The following is a 14,795-nucleotide window of genomic DNA, read 5'->3' as shown; positions in this document are numbered from 1 at the left end:
GACATGGTCAGCTGCCTCACTTTCACACTTTGCTGCTGTTCTGTAGCTGCAGTACCCATCTTGTTGGGTATGTCTGAATCATTGTTTCATGTTAGACTGAAACAACTGTGCCTGTATACTGAGCTTTACAATCCTACTTATTTAGTTGGAGCAATCCATTTTAAAAATATGCCATTTTAGAAGTCTCTCCAAATGTCTCTTAATCTGTCTGTCAAAGGCTTAGTCTTTAATTGTCAACACATTTAACCATACTGGATCACTGGCAATTTCCTCCCTCTCCTTATAAATAGCTTAAACTAAAATAGAAAAGATGACGGTAACTAGTTCCCCCGCGCCCCTAGCTGTGTCCTAATAGTTTCCATTACTTTCCTAATTTCCTTTATTTCTACTGAAAGGACCTGACTTATGAAAACAACATGGTGAAAACTAATCCCTTCGCCTATTGACGGTCAAGCAGGAATGGAAGATATTATGAAAGACTGATGGGAAAGGATGCTGAAGACACATAATGCCAGACAGAATCAGGTTAGGTGTTTAGGTGTTTTGTGTTATGTTTTCAAATTCGAATACTAAGAGACCTAAGGCCTTTTTTACACTGCATTACTCTCCCTCTAGCTATGCGGATTGGTGCGATGTGCCAGTTCTGCACTGGGTCTTTGAATGCAGCTAAGGCTCTCCCCGGATGACCGGCCATTCAGCAGCTGTTTGTCTATGCGTCTATGGAGCAGTTGTTTCTCTACATTCTCAATCTGTTGGTTCGGGCTACATTCCTGCCTCAAAATCAGCTTAGGGTGGTGCCCATTTTGACTGGAGTTTTCATTGAAAGAAGGTGAGTTGTTTTAAAGCCATTGCTCATTGTTTAACATTGCAAAGCTGATCATGTTTTGAGTTTCTACTCCTCATTGTATTCCTGTAGGCTTGTCTACTGGCTGTGCCTCCATATTTGTAGTCCCTGGAGAGGCTTTGGATCAGGGCTTACCATTTTCCCGCTCCTTGCCATGGTGGCTTTCGATCTGTATTGTCTGTATGACATTAGCCTCAGACAGTTGCTCTTTGGGTCTGGGGACACACTCTGTAATCAGACCACCCCCATCCTGGCCTCTGGAGATGTCACAGAGCCCCAGTGGCAAATTCAGATAGGGTCATACCCACAGACATCTTGGAAACTCAGTGAGGAGAGCACTTTCCCTTTCAACTTCAAGAGAAAGCTTATCCCAGAAATAGCCCATTATTGTAATCTGTGTACAGTGAAGCTACACAGAATGCCTCTAACCTCTAAGTCTGTAAAGGCTTAAGTTGTATTTTCGCTCCTCATATACAGGACTTTTTTTTATGTGGATTCATACATATTATCTGAAATGCAAGAGCCGTTCCTCCCTCTAGTTGTGGAGGAAATTTTTAAGCAGTCTTAATGTGTAATTTTAAGCTATTCCGCTGCCTCGATTTAAAATGTTCTGTGACGTACTTTGCATTAAAATGTATAATTGCAAATGGATGGATATTCTACCAATTGATGTGCTCTCATAAAAATCACTGAATGCAACTTGGGTCTTAAACATATATTTATTTTATCCATCCAAAAGTTTGTGAATGATACTGGAGTAACAATAAAAGCTATTTGTAAAATGTTTCATCTGTTTCTGTTAGTCAACATGAAATTAGCCAATAATGAATTCTATGCTGACTGAAGTGAGTCATGTTTCTCTTGAAGTATTGGGAATGTTGGTGAATGTAGATGTACTCTCGCTGTTCTCTGCCTGGCTTTCTGTAATACTGAATACCACCATCTCCACATCCCTGGACTCATCATTGCTATGACTGGTGCTGATGTCCACCTGGTTCCTGGCAGCACCACGTGGTAGAAACGACCTGCTCACCATACATGCAATCGCCCACATGACAAACAAAATCACCAGCGGCCCTCCGATCAGAATACCCAGAACCGCTGCCGTCCGATCCATGCCATTTGTTACTTTACCTTTGTGGTCCCAGGGGTAGACGGGGGGACTACAGGTACTGCGACGAGAATCCAAGGTGGAATATGGAGGGCAGTCGAGACAGTTTGTGTCCTGTTTGCCGAAACAAGTGAGGCAGTTGCGATGGCAGGGTAAGCACCTCTGAGAGGAGCGGGTGCTGTTTCCATTTGATACATAGTAGTGAGGTGGACAGGACATCAGGCAGCTGTTCTCAAAAACGTATAGTGGGTATATGCACTCTATAAACAGAGGATACTTGCTTGGTTAGTAACTCTTTCCTAGATGTCTTCCAGAATGTGAAATGACAGTGTGTGTGCAACTGTTTCATTGTAAACTAAATTCAGGGAATGAATAATGTAGTAGCCTGCCTTCACAGCCGCCATCAGAGTTCCTCACTGCACACTGCTGTACCACTGCCCTCTCCATGCGACGGCCTATCATGCGTTCAGCTGTCCCATGCAACTCCAGTTGAAATTTCAACAGGAATCCTTTGAACAAAGAAAATAATGAACTAGTTGGTGGCTGAGTACATTGTAGAAAATGCTCATCATGCATATTGTATAGCGCACAAATAAATATATAGTAACTGTGGGAAACCAGGGAACAAAAACAATTTTCATGTTATGACATGAATACATTAAGTAGTATATTTTGATGAGATGTGAAGGAGTGTGTTTGAACAATATGGACTAAAACAGATGATGAAAGCCAGAGCCAAACAGAGCCAGCTGCTGTCACGTCAGCTGCAGCACCGAGTGCTTTTGATTTGTAATCCTAGTTAAGGATGACAATACATTTTTCTAGTTCACATTAGATGTATAATATTTCTTTCTGCCATTAACTAATTGAATTGAGATACCAGAGATGTGTTTTAAGAGACTTGCGGTGTTATTGAAGTTGACACCTTAAATTCCAAAAATGTTTTTTTTCGTCAGTTTGAGAATGTCTGCTGAAGTCCGTGTACCTCTGTTGTTTGAATCTCCGTTGTTTTCTATCCGTAGAACCCAATATCCAGAGGGATCCTCATCCCAGCAGTGTGTACTCATGAAGGCCCAGTCTGAGAACCCTGCAGACGTATTATCGTAGGGCCTGTGATGTAACATTGCATTGGAATATTTTAGTACATTAAAGACAAGATGGGTTACACTCTTGTTGCATATTGTAAACCCTGATACTTCACCATTATGCTGTATGTATAATATTTATTCTACCTTATGACAGAGTATCTATAAATGGTTTCATACTTCTATTTATTGGTTTCAAGTTTGCTGTCCATTGACTTGGCTGTGTCTTACCTGGTTGTGAGTAAATTGGAGATTGTCTTCTTCGGGCTAATGAGGGTGATGGAGAGATCTCCACGTCTGCTATAGGTCAGTGTGAGACGTGCCTGAATGTGCTCCAGAGACCGAATCCAATTCCTGGTGCCATGACAAGCTGTCACATTCCACCTCAATGTTAGTTTCATGCGGAGTTCACTATCGGACAGACATAAAGTACAACAAATCTAACCGGCCAAGTTGGTATTATCATTTGGTTGAATGACAGTTCATGCTCAATCAAATCTGAAGATCGTATTTATTTGTACTGTAAACAGCTGGAGAACACACTGATAGGTAGCTGTATTCCTACTAACTATCCATAAGTGAGATAAGTGTAGACGGGTGTTTTTCTTACAAGGATCTGGTAATGAGGTCAATGGTGCACTTCTTTTGAGGTTTGACTGTTTTCCATTTACCGGCCAAGTCCACCAGTCTACCTGCATCCAGGAGCCCATATCCATAGTAATGGCTGACTATAATAAAGCAAATCAGATGCCAGTTCACTCTTTTTTTACTCAATTTCATGCCCTACAGTCTAGCAAATCACATCTCAGTTTCCTTGAATGGTTAACTATCTAACAATAGAAGGTAGTGCTTTATGTCTCACCAGGTCTACCAACACCATTAGTCCGCCAATCATGCGTTCGAAGATCTGCCAGTCTTGATGCTCGCACCACGAGGTGTTGCACATCACGCCAGGTGAGTCTTGGGCTGTGGGAGAAGTTGGGATTTTATCATCTTTCTCAATGACTCAAAGCCTTACAACAAATAAGTTTATTGAGTTACAGGTGCACAGAGACAAAGGAGTGGTTACTTTGCCTCCAGAGCCAGTGCAATAATCCCAGCAGCCAGAGGGGCAGAGGCAGAGGTCCCAGTATGGTCAGAGGTGCAGGACTGATGCAGGTCAGTGGTGACCTAGAGGGGAAACAACATCTAGGTATTTTGTTGAGGCTCTGCTTACTGTTGCTGTAGGTGGTGAATGTGAGATAAATATTGACCTCTTTCAAGTTCCACACATCTTCAGCAACCTCTTGCATTCATGTGACTACTTTTTAAGCATGATTATTCTAAAGCTAAACTAGTCAAAGATTTATCAGAATGCTTTGTCATTCTAAATGCATATTTGCACAGTGCCTTCGGGAAGTATTCCTGGACTTTTCCCACATTTTGTTACGTTACAGCCTTATTCTAAAATTGGTTAAATAAAAATAATTCCTCAATCTACACACATACCCCACAATAACAAAGTGAAAACAGGTTTAGACATTTTTGCAAATTTACATTTCAGTTTAAGTAGGAAGTTTACATACACTTAGGTTGGAGTAATTAAAACTTGTTTTTCAACCACTCCACAAATTTCTTGTTAACAAACTATAGTTTTGGCAAGTCGGTTAGGACATCTGCTTTGTGCATGACACAAGTCATTTTTCCAACAATTGTTTACAGACAGATTATTTCACTTATAATGAATTCACTGTATCACAATTCCAGTGGGTCAGAAGTTTACATACACTAAGTTGACTGTGCATTTAAACAGCTCTGAAAATTCCAGAAAATGATGTCATGGCTTTGGAAGTTTCTGATAGGCTAATTTACATAATTTGAGTCAATTGGAGGTGTACCTGTTGATGTATTTCAAGGCCTACCTTCGAACTCAGGGTCTCTGCTTGACATCATGGGGAAATCAAAATAAATCAGCCAAGACCTCAGATTTGTTTTTTTGTAGACCTCCACAAGTCTGGTTCATCCTTGGGAGCAATTCCCAAACGCCTGAAGGTACCACGTTCATCTGTACAAACAATAGTATGCATGTATAAACACCATGGGACCACGCAGCCGTCATACCGCTCAGGAAGGAGATGCGTTCTGTCTCCTAGAGATTAACTTACTTTTGTGCGAAAAGTGCAAATCAATCCCAGAACAACAGCAAAGGACTTTGTGAAGATGCTGGAGGAAACATGTACAAAAGTATCGATAGCCACAGTAAAACGAGTCCTATATCGACATAACCTGAAAGGCCGCTCAGCAAGGAAGAAGACACTGCTACAAAACCGCCATAAAAAAGTCAGACTACAGTTTGCAACTGCACATGGGGACAAAGATCGTACTTTTTGGAGAAATGTCCGTTGGTCTGATGAAACAAAAATAGAACTGTTTGGCCATAATGACCATCGTTATGTTTGGAGGCAAAAGGGGGAGGCTTGCAAGCCGAAGAACACCATCCCAACCGTGAAGCACGGGGGTGGCAGCATCATGTTGTGGGGGTGCTTTGCTGCAGGAGGGACTGGTGCACTTCACAAAATAGATGGCATCACGAGGAGGACAATTATGTGGATATATTGAAGCAACATCTCAAGACACCAGTTAAAGCTTGGACACAAATGGGTCTTCCAAATGGATAATGACCCCAAGCATACTTCCAAAATTGTGGCAAAATGGCTTAAGGACAACAAAGTCAAGCTATTGGAGTGGCCATTACAAAGCCCCGACCTCAATCCTATAGAAGATTTGTGGCCAAACTGAAAAAGATTGTGCGAGCAAGGAGGCCTATAAAACCTGACTCAATTACACCAGCTGTGTCAGGAGAAATGGGATGACATTCACCCAACTTATTGCTGGAAGCTTGTGGAAGACTACCTGAAACGTTTGACCCAAGTTCAACAATTTCAAGGCAATGCTACCAAATACTAATTGAGTGTATGTAAACTTCTTACCCACTGGGAATGTGATGAAAGAAATAAAAGCTGAAATAAATAATTCTCTACTATTATTCTGACATTTCATATTCTTAAAATAAAGTGGTGATCCTAACTGACCTAAGGCAGGGAATTTTTACTAGGATTAAATGTCAAAAACTGCATCCTGTTTCCATTGATCGTCCTTGAGATGTTTTTACAACTTGATTGGAGTCCACCTGTGGTAAATTCAATTGATTGGACATTATTTGGAAAGGCACACACACCTGTCTATATAAGGTCCCACAGTTGACAGTGCATGTCAGTGCAGAAACCAGGTCATGAGGTGAAAAGAATTGTCCGGTGAGCTCCGAGACAGGATTGTTTCGAGGCACAGATCTGAGGAAGGGTACAAATAAAATTTTGTAGCATCGAAGGTCCCCAAGAACACAGTGGCCTCCATCATTCTTAAATGGAAGAAGTTTGGAACAACCAAGACTTTTCCTAGAGCTGGCCGCCCAGCCAAACTGAGCAACAGGGGAGAAGGGCCTTCGTCAGGGAGGTGACCAAGAACCTGATGGTCATTCTGACAGAGCTCTAGAGTTCTTCTATGGAGATGGGAAAACCTTCCAGAAGGACAACCTTCTCTGCAGCACTCCACCAATCAGGCCTTCATGGTAGAGTGGCCAGACGGTTCACCTTCCAACAGGTCAACGACCCTAAACACACAGTCAAGACAACACAGGAGTGGCTTCAGGATAAGTTTCTGAATGTCCTTGAGTGGCCCAGCTAGAGCCTGTACCTAAACCCGATCGAACATCTCAGGAGAGACCTGAAAATAGCTGTGCAGCAACGCTCCCCATCCAACCTGACAGAGCTTGAGAGGATCTGCAGAGAAAAACAGGAGAAACTCCCCAAATACTGGTGTGCCAAGCTTGTAGTGTCATACCCATGAAGACTTGGAAATTAAAGCAAGACTTGCTGTAATCACTGCCAAAGGTGCACAATCAACAGCCTGGTCAACTTGTATGCAAAGTAGCTCTTCGTGAGGCAAATGGTGGTCACACCAGATACTGACAGATTTTTTTGATCCACGCCCCTACCTTTTCAAGGTATCTCTGACCAACAGATGCAAAGCTGTATTCCCAGTCATGTGAAATCCATGCTCCTGAGTGACGGTGGTCTAAGGCACAGCATCACAGTGCTGGGGAGGTGTCACTACAGACCCTGGTTCAATTCTAGGCTGTATCACAACCGGACGTGATTGGGAGTCTGATAGGGCGGCGCACAATTGGCCCAGCGTTGGCCGGTTTTGGCCGGGGTAGGCAGTCATTGTAAATAATAATTTGTTCTTACCTGACTTGCCTCGTTTTTTTTAAACTACTTTTTTTAATGTACTCATTTCCTTACATGAACTGTAACTCAGTAAAATGTTGAAATTGTTGCATGTTGCATTTATATTTTTGTTCAGTGTATATATGAATGTTGAAAATGGTATGAGTTGGGAAAAAGACACTTACAATTCTGTGGTGTTGAAAGCTTCCACCACCGTAGGTAGTTGTTAGAATGGCCGAGCAGGGTTCACTGTAGAACGGCAGAGTTCCCTTCTCGGTGGTACTTCCAACAGACAACGTGTAAATGCTGTTGGTGTAGCCATCGCAGTTGCAGTTGTCAAAGCTGGCGCCCCCATTGCCTGAAGCCCAGACGTAAATGGAACCCAAGCCACCTCGGCCCTGTAAGGTATTGAAGTTGCTTTTTAATACTCATTGTATAATCTTACTGCAATAGTTACTTTGCCTCCAGAATCTTCAGCCAACGGATTGGTACTACTGATGAAACAGGTAATATAGGATGACCAGTGCAAGTTGTATCATACATTGCTTATGCCTCTGATAAAGGCTTCTTTAGCTAATGTGTTTGGCCCCTCCAAATTCCTCCCCAAATCTTCAGGTCCCCAGCTTGCGCTGTAGATGTCAATGTGCTTCTGATTCAAGTTTAAGGACATGGCTTCTATCAGGTCAGTCACTTGTCCATCCAACATCCGAACTCCTGGACAGAACAGAGCAAAAGCCAGGGTGGAAATTAAAGCAGGATAATTACCGTATTGTTTTATATACTATTAACAGAGAGAATTATTTCATGTATAGTTAATACTTGCCTCCGATCTTGGCCTGATATGCCACTCCAACCCCACACACCCCATTATTTGCCACCGCTGCCACCACCCCAGCACACCGTGTTCCATGCCTATGGAGTAGAGGACAAAAGGGGTTCATCAATGCAGAATGTCATCATATATTGCAGATCATACATGTTATATGATGTAATGTCTTGTAGTAGTAAAATCTTAATAACATCACAGCCAAATTACCTCTTTGGTCTGGTCAGAGAGTATTGAGTCTCTGGGTTGGGGTCATTATCATTCATGTCATAGCTAGCCAGTGGATCCTACAGGTACAATGCAATGTTGTTTTTTTATTCTACTGATGGATCATTTTCCATTTGTCTTCATGATTAACAAAATGCAATAATTTGCCACTACATCAATAATCATCTCGATAGCTCACATAATTTTCAGCAAGGTCTGGGTGGCTTGTCTCTAGGCCATCGTCTAAGATGGACACCACTACCCCTTTGCCTGTGTAGCCTCGAGCCCAGGCGGCCACCACATTCTGATTAAAGGCCTCACTCTAGAAAAGCAGAAGCCTACAGTTACAATAAAAAAAAAATCAAAACAGGTTTACCATATGTGTCATGCAGGTGAAAGAGGACCCAAAAGCGACTTGGCGAAAACAGAGTCTTTAATCCAGTAAAGTAAATACAATCAAAAAACACAACTTTCACTCGAAATGACGAGGACAAACTGGAGACTCGATCTTGAACAGCAGGTGAACAGCAGGTTGCCTCGGGAAGGCACTTGAACCAAACAGACTCAGACACCTGCTCACCACGCAGCATCTGAGGAAAACACGACACGACAGGGCGATACACAAGCACAGCACGGTGAATTCTAGACAAGGAACCGACAGGGCAGAAACGAATAACAAGGAGAGAAATAGGGACTCTAATCAGGGAAAAGGATCGGGAACAGGTGTGGGAAGACTAAATGATTGATTAGGGGAATAGGAACAGCTGGGAGCAGGAACGGAACGATAGAGAGAAGAGAGAGCGGGAGAGTGAGAGAGGGAGGGGGAGAGAGAGGGATAGAAAGAGGGAAAGAACCTAATAAGACCAGCAGAGGGAAACGAATAGAAGGAGAAGAACAGGGACAAGGCATGATAATCAATGACAAAACATGACAGTACCCCCCACTCACCGAGCGCCTCCTGGCGCACTCGAGGAGGAATCCTGGCGGCAACGGAGGAAATCATCAATGAGTGAACGGTCCAGCACGTCCCGAGACGGAACCCAACTCCTCTCCTCAGGACCGTAACCCTCCCAATCCACTAAGTATTGGTGACCCCGTCCCCGAGAACGCATGTCCATGATCTTATGTACCTTGTAAATAGGTGCGCTCTCGACAAGGACGGGAGGGGGGAGGGAAGACGAACGGGAGTGCGAAGAAAGGGCTTGACACAGGAGACATGGAAGACAGGATGGACGCGACGAAGATGTCGCGGAAGAAGCAGTCGCACAGCGACAGGATTGACGACCTGGGAGACACGGAACGGACCAATGAACCGCGGAGTCAACTTACGAGAAGCTGTCGTAAGAGGAAGGTTGCGAGTGGAAAGCCACACTCTCTGGCCGCAACAATACCTTGGACTCTTAATCCTGCGTTTATTGGCGGCTCTCACAGTCTGTGCCCTGTAACGGCAAAGTGCAGACCTCACCCTCCTCCAGGTGCGCTCACAACGTTGGACAAACGCTTGAGCGGAGGAAACGCTGGACTCGGCAAGCTGGGATGAGAACAGAGGAGGCTGGTAACCCAGACTACTCTGAAACGGAGATAACCCGGTAGCAGACGAAGGAAGCGAATTGTGAGCGTATTCTGCCCAGGGGAGCTGTTCTGCCCAAGACGCAGGGTTTCTGAAAGAAAGGCTGCGTAGTATGCGACCAATCGTCTGATTGGCCCTCTCTGCTTGACCGTTAGACTGGGGATGAAACCCGGAAGAGAGACTGACGGACGCACCAATCAAACGACAGAACTCCCTCCAAAACTGTGACGTGAATTGCGGGCCTCTGTCTGAAACGGCGTCTAACGGGAGGCCATGAATTCTGAATACATTCTCGATAATGATTTGTGCCGTCTCCTTAGCGGAGGGAAGTTTAGCGAGGGAATGAAATGTGCCGCCTTAGAGAACCTATCGACAACCGTAAGAATCACAGTCTTCCCCGCAGACAAAGGCAGACCGGTAATGAAGTCTAGGGCGATGTGAGACCATGGTCGAGAAGGAATGGGGAGCGGTCTGAGACGACCGGCAGGAGGAGAGTTACCCGACTTAGTCTGCGCGCAGTCCGAACAAGCAGCCACGAAACGGCGCGTGTCACGCTCCTGAGTCGGCCACCAAAAGCGCTGGCGAATAGACGCAAGAGTGCCTCGAACACCGGGATGACCAGCTAACTTGGCAGAGTGAGCCCACTGAAGAACAGCCAGACGAGTGGAAACAGGAACGAAAAGGAGGTTACTAGGACAAGCGCGGCGACGCAGTGTGCGTGAGTGCTTGCTTAACCTGTCTTTCAATTCCCCAGACTGTTAACCCGACAACACGCCCATAAGGAAGAATCCCCTCGGGATCAGTAGAAGCCACAGAAGAACTAAACAGACGGGATAAGGCATCAGGCTTGGTGTTCTTGCTACCCGGACGGTAAGAAATCACAAACTCGAAACGAGCGAAAAACAACGCCCAACGAGCTTGACGGGCATTAAGTCGTTTGGCAGAACGGATGTACTCAAGGTTCTTATGGTCTGTCCAAACGACAAAAGGAACGGTCGCCCCCCAACCACTGTCGCCATTCGCCTAGGGCTAAGCGGATGGCGAGCAGTTCACGGTTACCCACATCATAGTTGCGCTCAGATGGCGACAGGCGATGAGAAAAATAAGCGCAAGGATGAACCTTATCGTCAGACTGGAAGCGCTGGGATAGAATGGCTCCCACGCCTACCTCTGAAGCGTCAACCTCGACAATGAATTGTCTAGTGACGTCAGGAGTAACGAGGATAGGAGCGGACGTAAAACGTTCTTTTAGAAGATCAAAAGCTCCTGGGCGGAACCGGACCACTTAAAACACGTCTTGACAGAAGTAAGAGCTGTGAGAGGGGCAGCAACTTGACCGAAATTACGAATGAAACGCCGATAGAAATTAGCGAAACCTAAAAGCGCTGCAACTCGACACGTGACCTTGGAACGGGCCAATCACTGACAGCTTGGACCTTAGCGGAATCCATCTGAATGCCTTCAGCGGAAATAACGGAACCGAGAAAAGTAACGGAGGAGACATGAAAAGAGCACTTCTCAGCCTTTACGTAGAGACAATTCTCTAAAAGGCGCTGTAGAACACGTCGAACGTGCTGAACATGAATCTCGAGTGACGGAGAAAAAATCAGGATATCGTCAAGATAGACAAAAACAAAGATGTTCAGCATGTCTCTCAGAACATCATTAACTAATGCCTGAAAAACAGCTGGCGCATTGGCGAGACCAAACGGCAGAACCCGGTACTCAAAATGCCCTAACGGAGTGTTAAACGCCGTTTTCCACTCATCCCCCTCTCTGATGCGCACGAGATGGTAAGCGTTACGAAGGTCCAACTTAGTAAAGCACCTGGCTCCCTGCAGAATCTCGAAGGCTGATGACATAAGGGGAAGCGGATAACGATTCTTAACCGTTATGTCATTCAGCCCTCGATAATCCACGCAGGGGCGCAGAGTACCGTCCTTCTTCTTAACAAAAAGAACCCCGCCCCGGCCGGAGAGGAAGAAGGCACTATGGTACCGGCGTCAAGAGACACAGACAAATAATCCTCGAGAGCCTTACGTTCGGGAGCCGACAGAGAGTATAGTCTACCCCGAGGAGGAGTGGTCCCCGGAAGGAGATCAATACTACAATCATACGACCGGTGAGGAGGAAGGGAGTTGGCTCGGGACCGACTGAAGACCGTGCGCAGATCATGATATTCCTCCGGCACTCCTGTCAAATCGCCAGGTTCCTCCTGAGAAGTAGGGACAGAAGAAACGGGAGGGATGGCAGACATTAAACACTTCACATGACAAGAAACGTTCCAGGATAGGATAGAATTACTAGACCAATTAATAGAAGGATTATGACATACTAGCCAGGGATGACCCAAAACAACAGGTGTAAACGGTGAACGAAAAATCAAAAAAGAAATAGTCTCACTGTGGTTACCAGATACTGTGAGGGTTAAAGGTAGTGTCTCAAATCTGATACTGGGAAGATGACTACCATCTAAGGCGAACATGGGCGTAGGCTTCTCTAACTCTCTGAAAGGAATGTCATGTTTCCGAACCCATGCTTCGTCCATGAAACAACCCTCAGCCCCAGAGTCTATCAAGGCACTACATGTAGCACCCGAACCGGTCCAGCGTAGATGGACCGACAAAGTAGTACAGGATTTTGATGGAGAGACTTGAGTAGTTGCGCTCACCTGTAGCCCTCCGCTTACTGATGAGCTCTGGCTTTTACTGGACATGAATTAACAAAATGTCCAGCAACTCCGCAATAGAGGCACAGGCGGTTGGTGATCCTCCGTTCCCTCTCCTTAGTCGAGATGCGAATCCCTCCCAGCTGCATGGGCTCAGTCTCTGTGCCAGAGGAGGGAGATGGTTGCGATGCGGAGCAGGGAAACACCGTTGATGCGAGCTCTCTTCCACGAGCCCGGTGACGAAGATCTACCCGTCGTTCTATGCGGATGGCGAGAGCAATCAAAGAGTCCACATCTGAAGGAACCTCCCGGGAGAGAATCTCATCCTTAACCACTGCGTGGAGTCCCTCCAGAAAACGAGCGAGCAGCGCCGGCTCGTTCCACTCACTAGAGGCAGCAAGAGTGCGAAACTCAATAGAATAATCCGTTATGGACCGTTCACCTTGGCATAGGGAAGCCAGGGCCCTAGAAGCCTCCCTACCAAAAACTGAACGGTCAAAAACCCGAATCATCTCCTCTTTAAAGTTCTGGTACTTGTTAGAGCAATCAGCCCTTGCCTCCCAGATAGCTGTGGCCCATTCTCGAGCCCGGCCAGTAAGGAGTGAAATGACGTAAGCAACCCGAGCTCTCTCTCTAGAGTATGTGTTGGGTTGGAGAGAAAACACAATCTCACACTGCGTGAGAAAGGAGCGGCACTCAGTGGGCTGCCCGGAGTAGCAAGGTGGGTTATTAACCCTAGGTTCTGGAGGCTCGGCAGGCCAGGAAGTAACAGGTGGCACGAGACGAAGACTCTGGAACTGTCCAGAGAGGTCGGAAACCTGAGCGGCCAGGTTCTCCACGGCATGGCGAGCAGCAGACAATTCCTGCTCGTGTCTGCCGAGCATGGCTCCTTGGATCTCGACGGCAGTGTAACAAAGTCGCTGGGTCCATTCCTTGGTCGGTTCCTTCTGTCATGCAGGTGAAAGAGGACCCAAAAGCGACTTGGCGAAAACAGAGTCTTTAATCCAGTAAAGTAAATACAATCAAAAAACACAACTTTCACTCGAAATGACGAGGACAAACTGGAGACTCGATCTTGAACAGCAGGTGAACAGCAGGTTGCCTCGGGAAGGCACTTGAACCAAACAGACTCAGACACCTGCTCACCACGCAGCATCTGAGGAAAACACGACACGACAGGGCGATACACAAGCACAGCACGGTGAATTCTAGACAAGGAACCGACAGGGCAGAAACGAATAACAAGGAGAGAAATAGGGACTCTAATCAGGGAAAAGGATCGGGAACAGGTGTGGGAAGACTAAATGATTGATTAGGGGAATAGGAACAGCTGGGAGCAGGAACGGAACGATAGAGAGAAGAGAGAGCGGGAGAGTGAGAGAGGGAGGGGGAGAGAGAGGGATAGAAAGAGGGAAAGAACCTAATAAGACCAGCAGAGGGAAACGAATAGAAGGAGAAGAACAGGGACAAGGCATGATAATCAATGACAAAACATGACAATATGTTTTCACTCAAGGCAGAAAACCCTCAAACAGCAGAATAAAAATCTAAAGAGCTTCTTATTATGGAAATAAACTTCAAACAAAAATGAAAGAATAATGTTGACATGTACCAGGTACCACTGCTGATTGAAAAATGGATCAGTGGTTACTGTGAGAGTGTCTTCTATTTCTACTCCTTCCAGATTGCTGTGCAAACCAAAGCACCTGAGAAACAGGTAGATCATTACACTCATCACAATAAGAGCAATACTGGGACTGGTTATCACAGCCAATTTTAGAAAGTGTTTTACAGATCTATTGGCTTTTCACCGTAGGGTCCATTTTCAGTCGAAGATTATGCAAATAGTGTGCCTGCAATGATTGTTTTGCCACCCCTCGTTGCTCCATATGGTAATAGTTGCCATCTGGAAATATCTACAAATATAATATGCCAGAAGAAATTAGGTCCTACAAGCAAGTCATATTATGCCAAAAGATCTACATATAAAAAATACAAATCATTATATTGCATAAATAAACTGTGAACTAACATTGACATAATTGTTTTACCTTTCCCAATATATGGAAACCATGTTTCTTTGCAATCTTGTTGATTTGTTCAGGAGTGCCACCTAAATATAGAGCCCAACTGTTGGTGTAGATGACTTCTGCGTAAATTGTGCACACATACACCATACACAAAGAGCAACTAATGTACAGGTACCTCATGCTGGTTTC

At 45.2% G+C, this 14,795-nt stretch overlaps 1 protein-coding gene across 1 annotated transcript; it reads right to left on the bottom strand.

Moving 5' to 3' along the window:
- Positions 1–1,556: 1,556 nt before the first annotated feature.
- On the bottom strand, positions 1,557–14,772 carry LOC123996879 (proprotein convertase subtilisin/kexin type 4-like). Its single transcript, XM_046300683.1, is given in 15 exon segments — positions 1,557–2,464; positions 2,941–3,065; positions 3,272–3,451; positions 3,651–3,768; positions 3,903–4,006; positions 4,110–4,210; positions 7,491–7,703; positions 7,847–8,019; positions 8,129–8,217; positions 8,342–8,418; positions 8,538–8,660; positions 14,183–14,236; positions 14,238–14,282; positions 14,388–14,492; positions 14,628–14,772. Coding segments are annotated over 15 exon segments (1,797 nt in total). The 5' UTR covers positions 14,754–14,772; the 3' UTR covers positions 1,557–2,300.
- Positions 14,773–14,795: the final 23 nt, after the last annotated feature.

Source organism: Oncorhynchus gorbuscha, linkage group LG15, assembly GCF_021184085.1.
Source record: "Oncorhynchus gorbuscha isolate QuinsamMale2020 ecotype Even-year linkage group LG15, OgorEven_v1.0, whole genome shotgun sequence".
NCBI lineage: Eukaryota > Metazoa > Chordata > Actinopteri > Salmoniformes > Salmonidae > Oncorhynchus > Oncorhynchus gorbuscha.
Note: the sequence above shows the minus strand (reverse complement) of the source record. Positions and strands in the feature narration are given on the sequence as shown.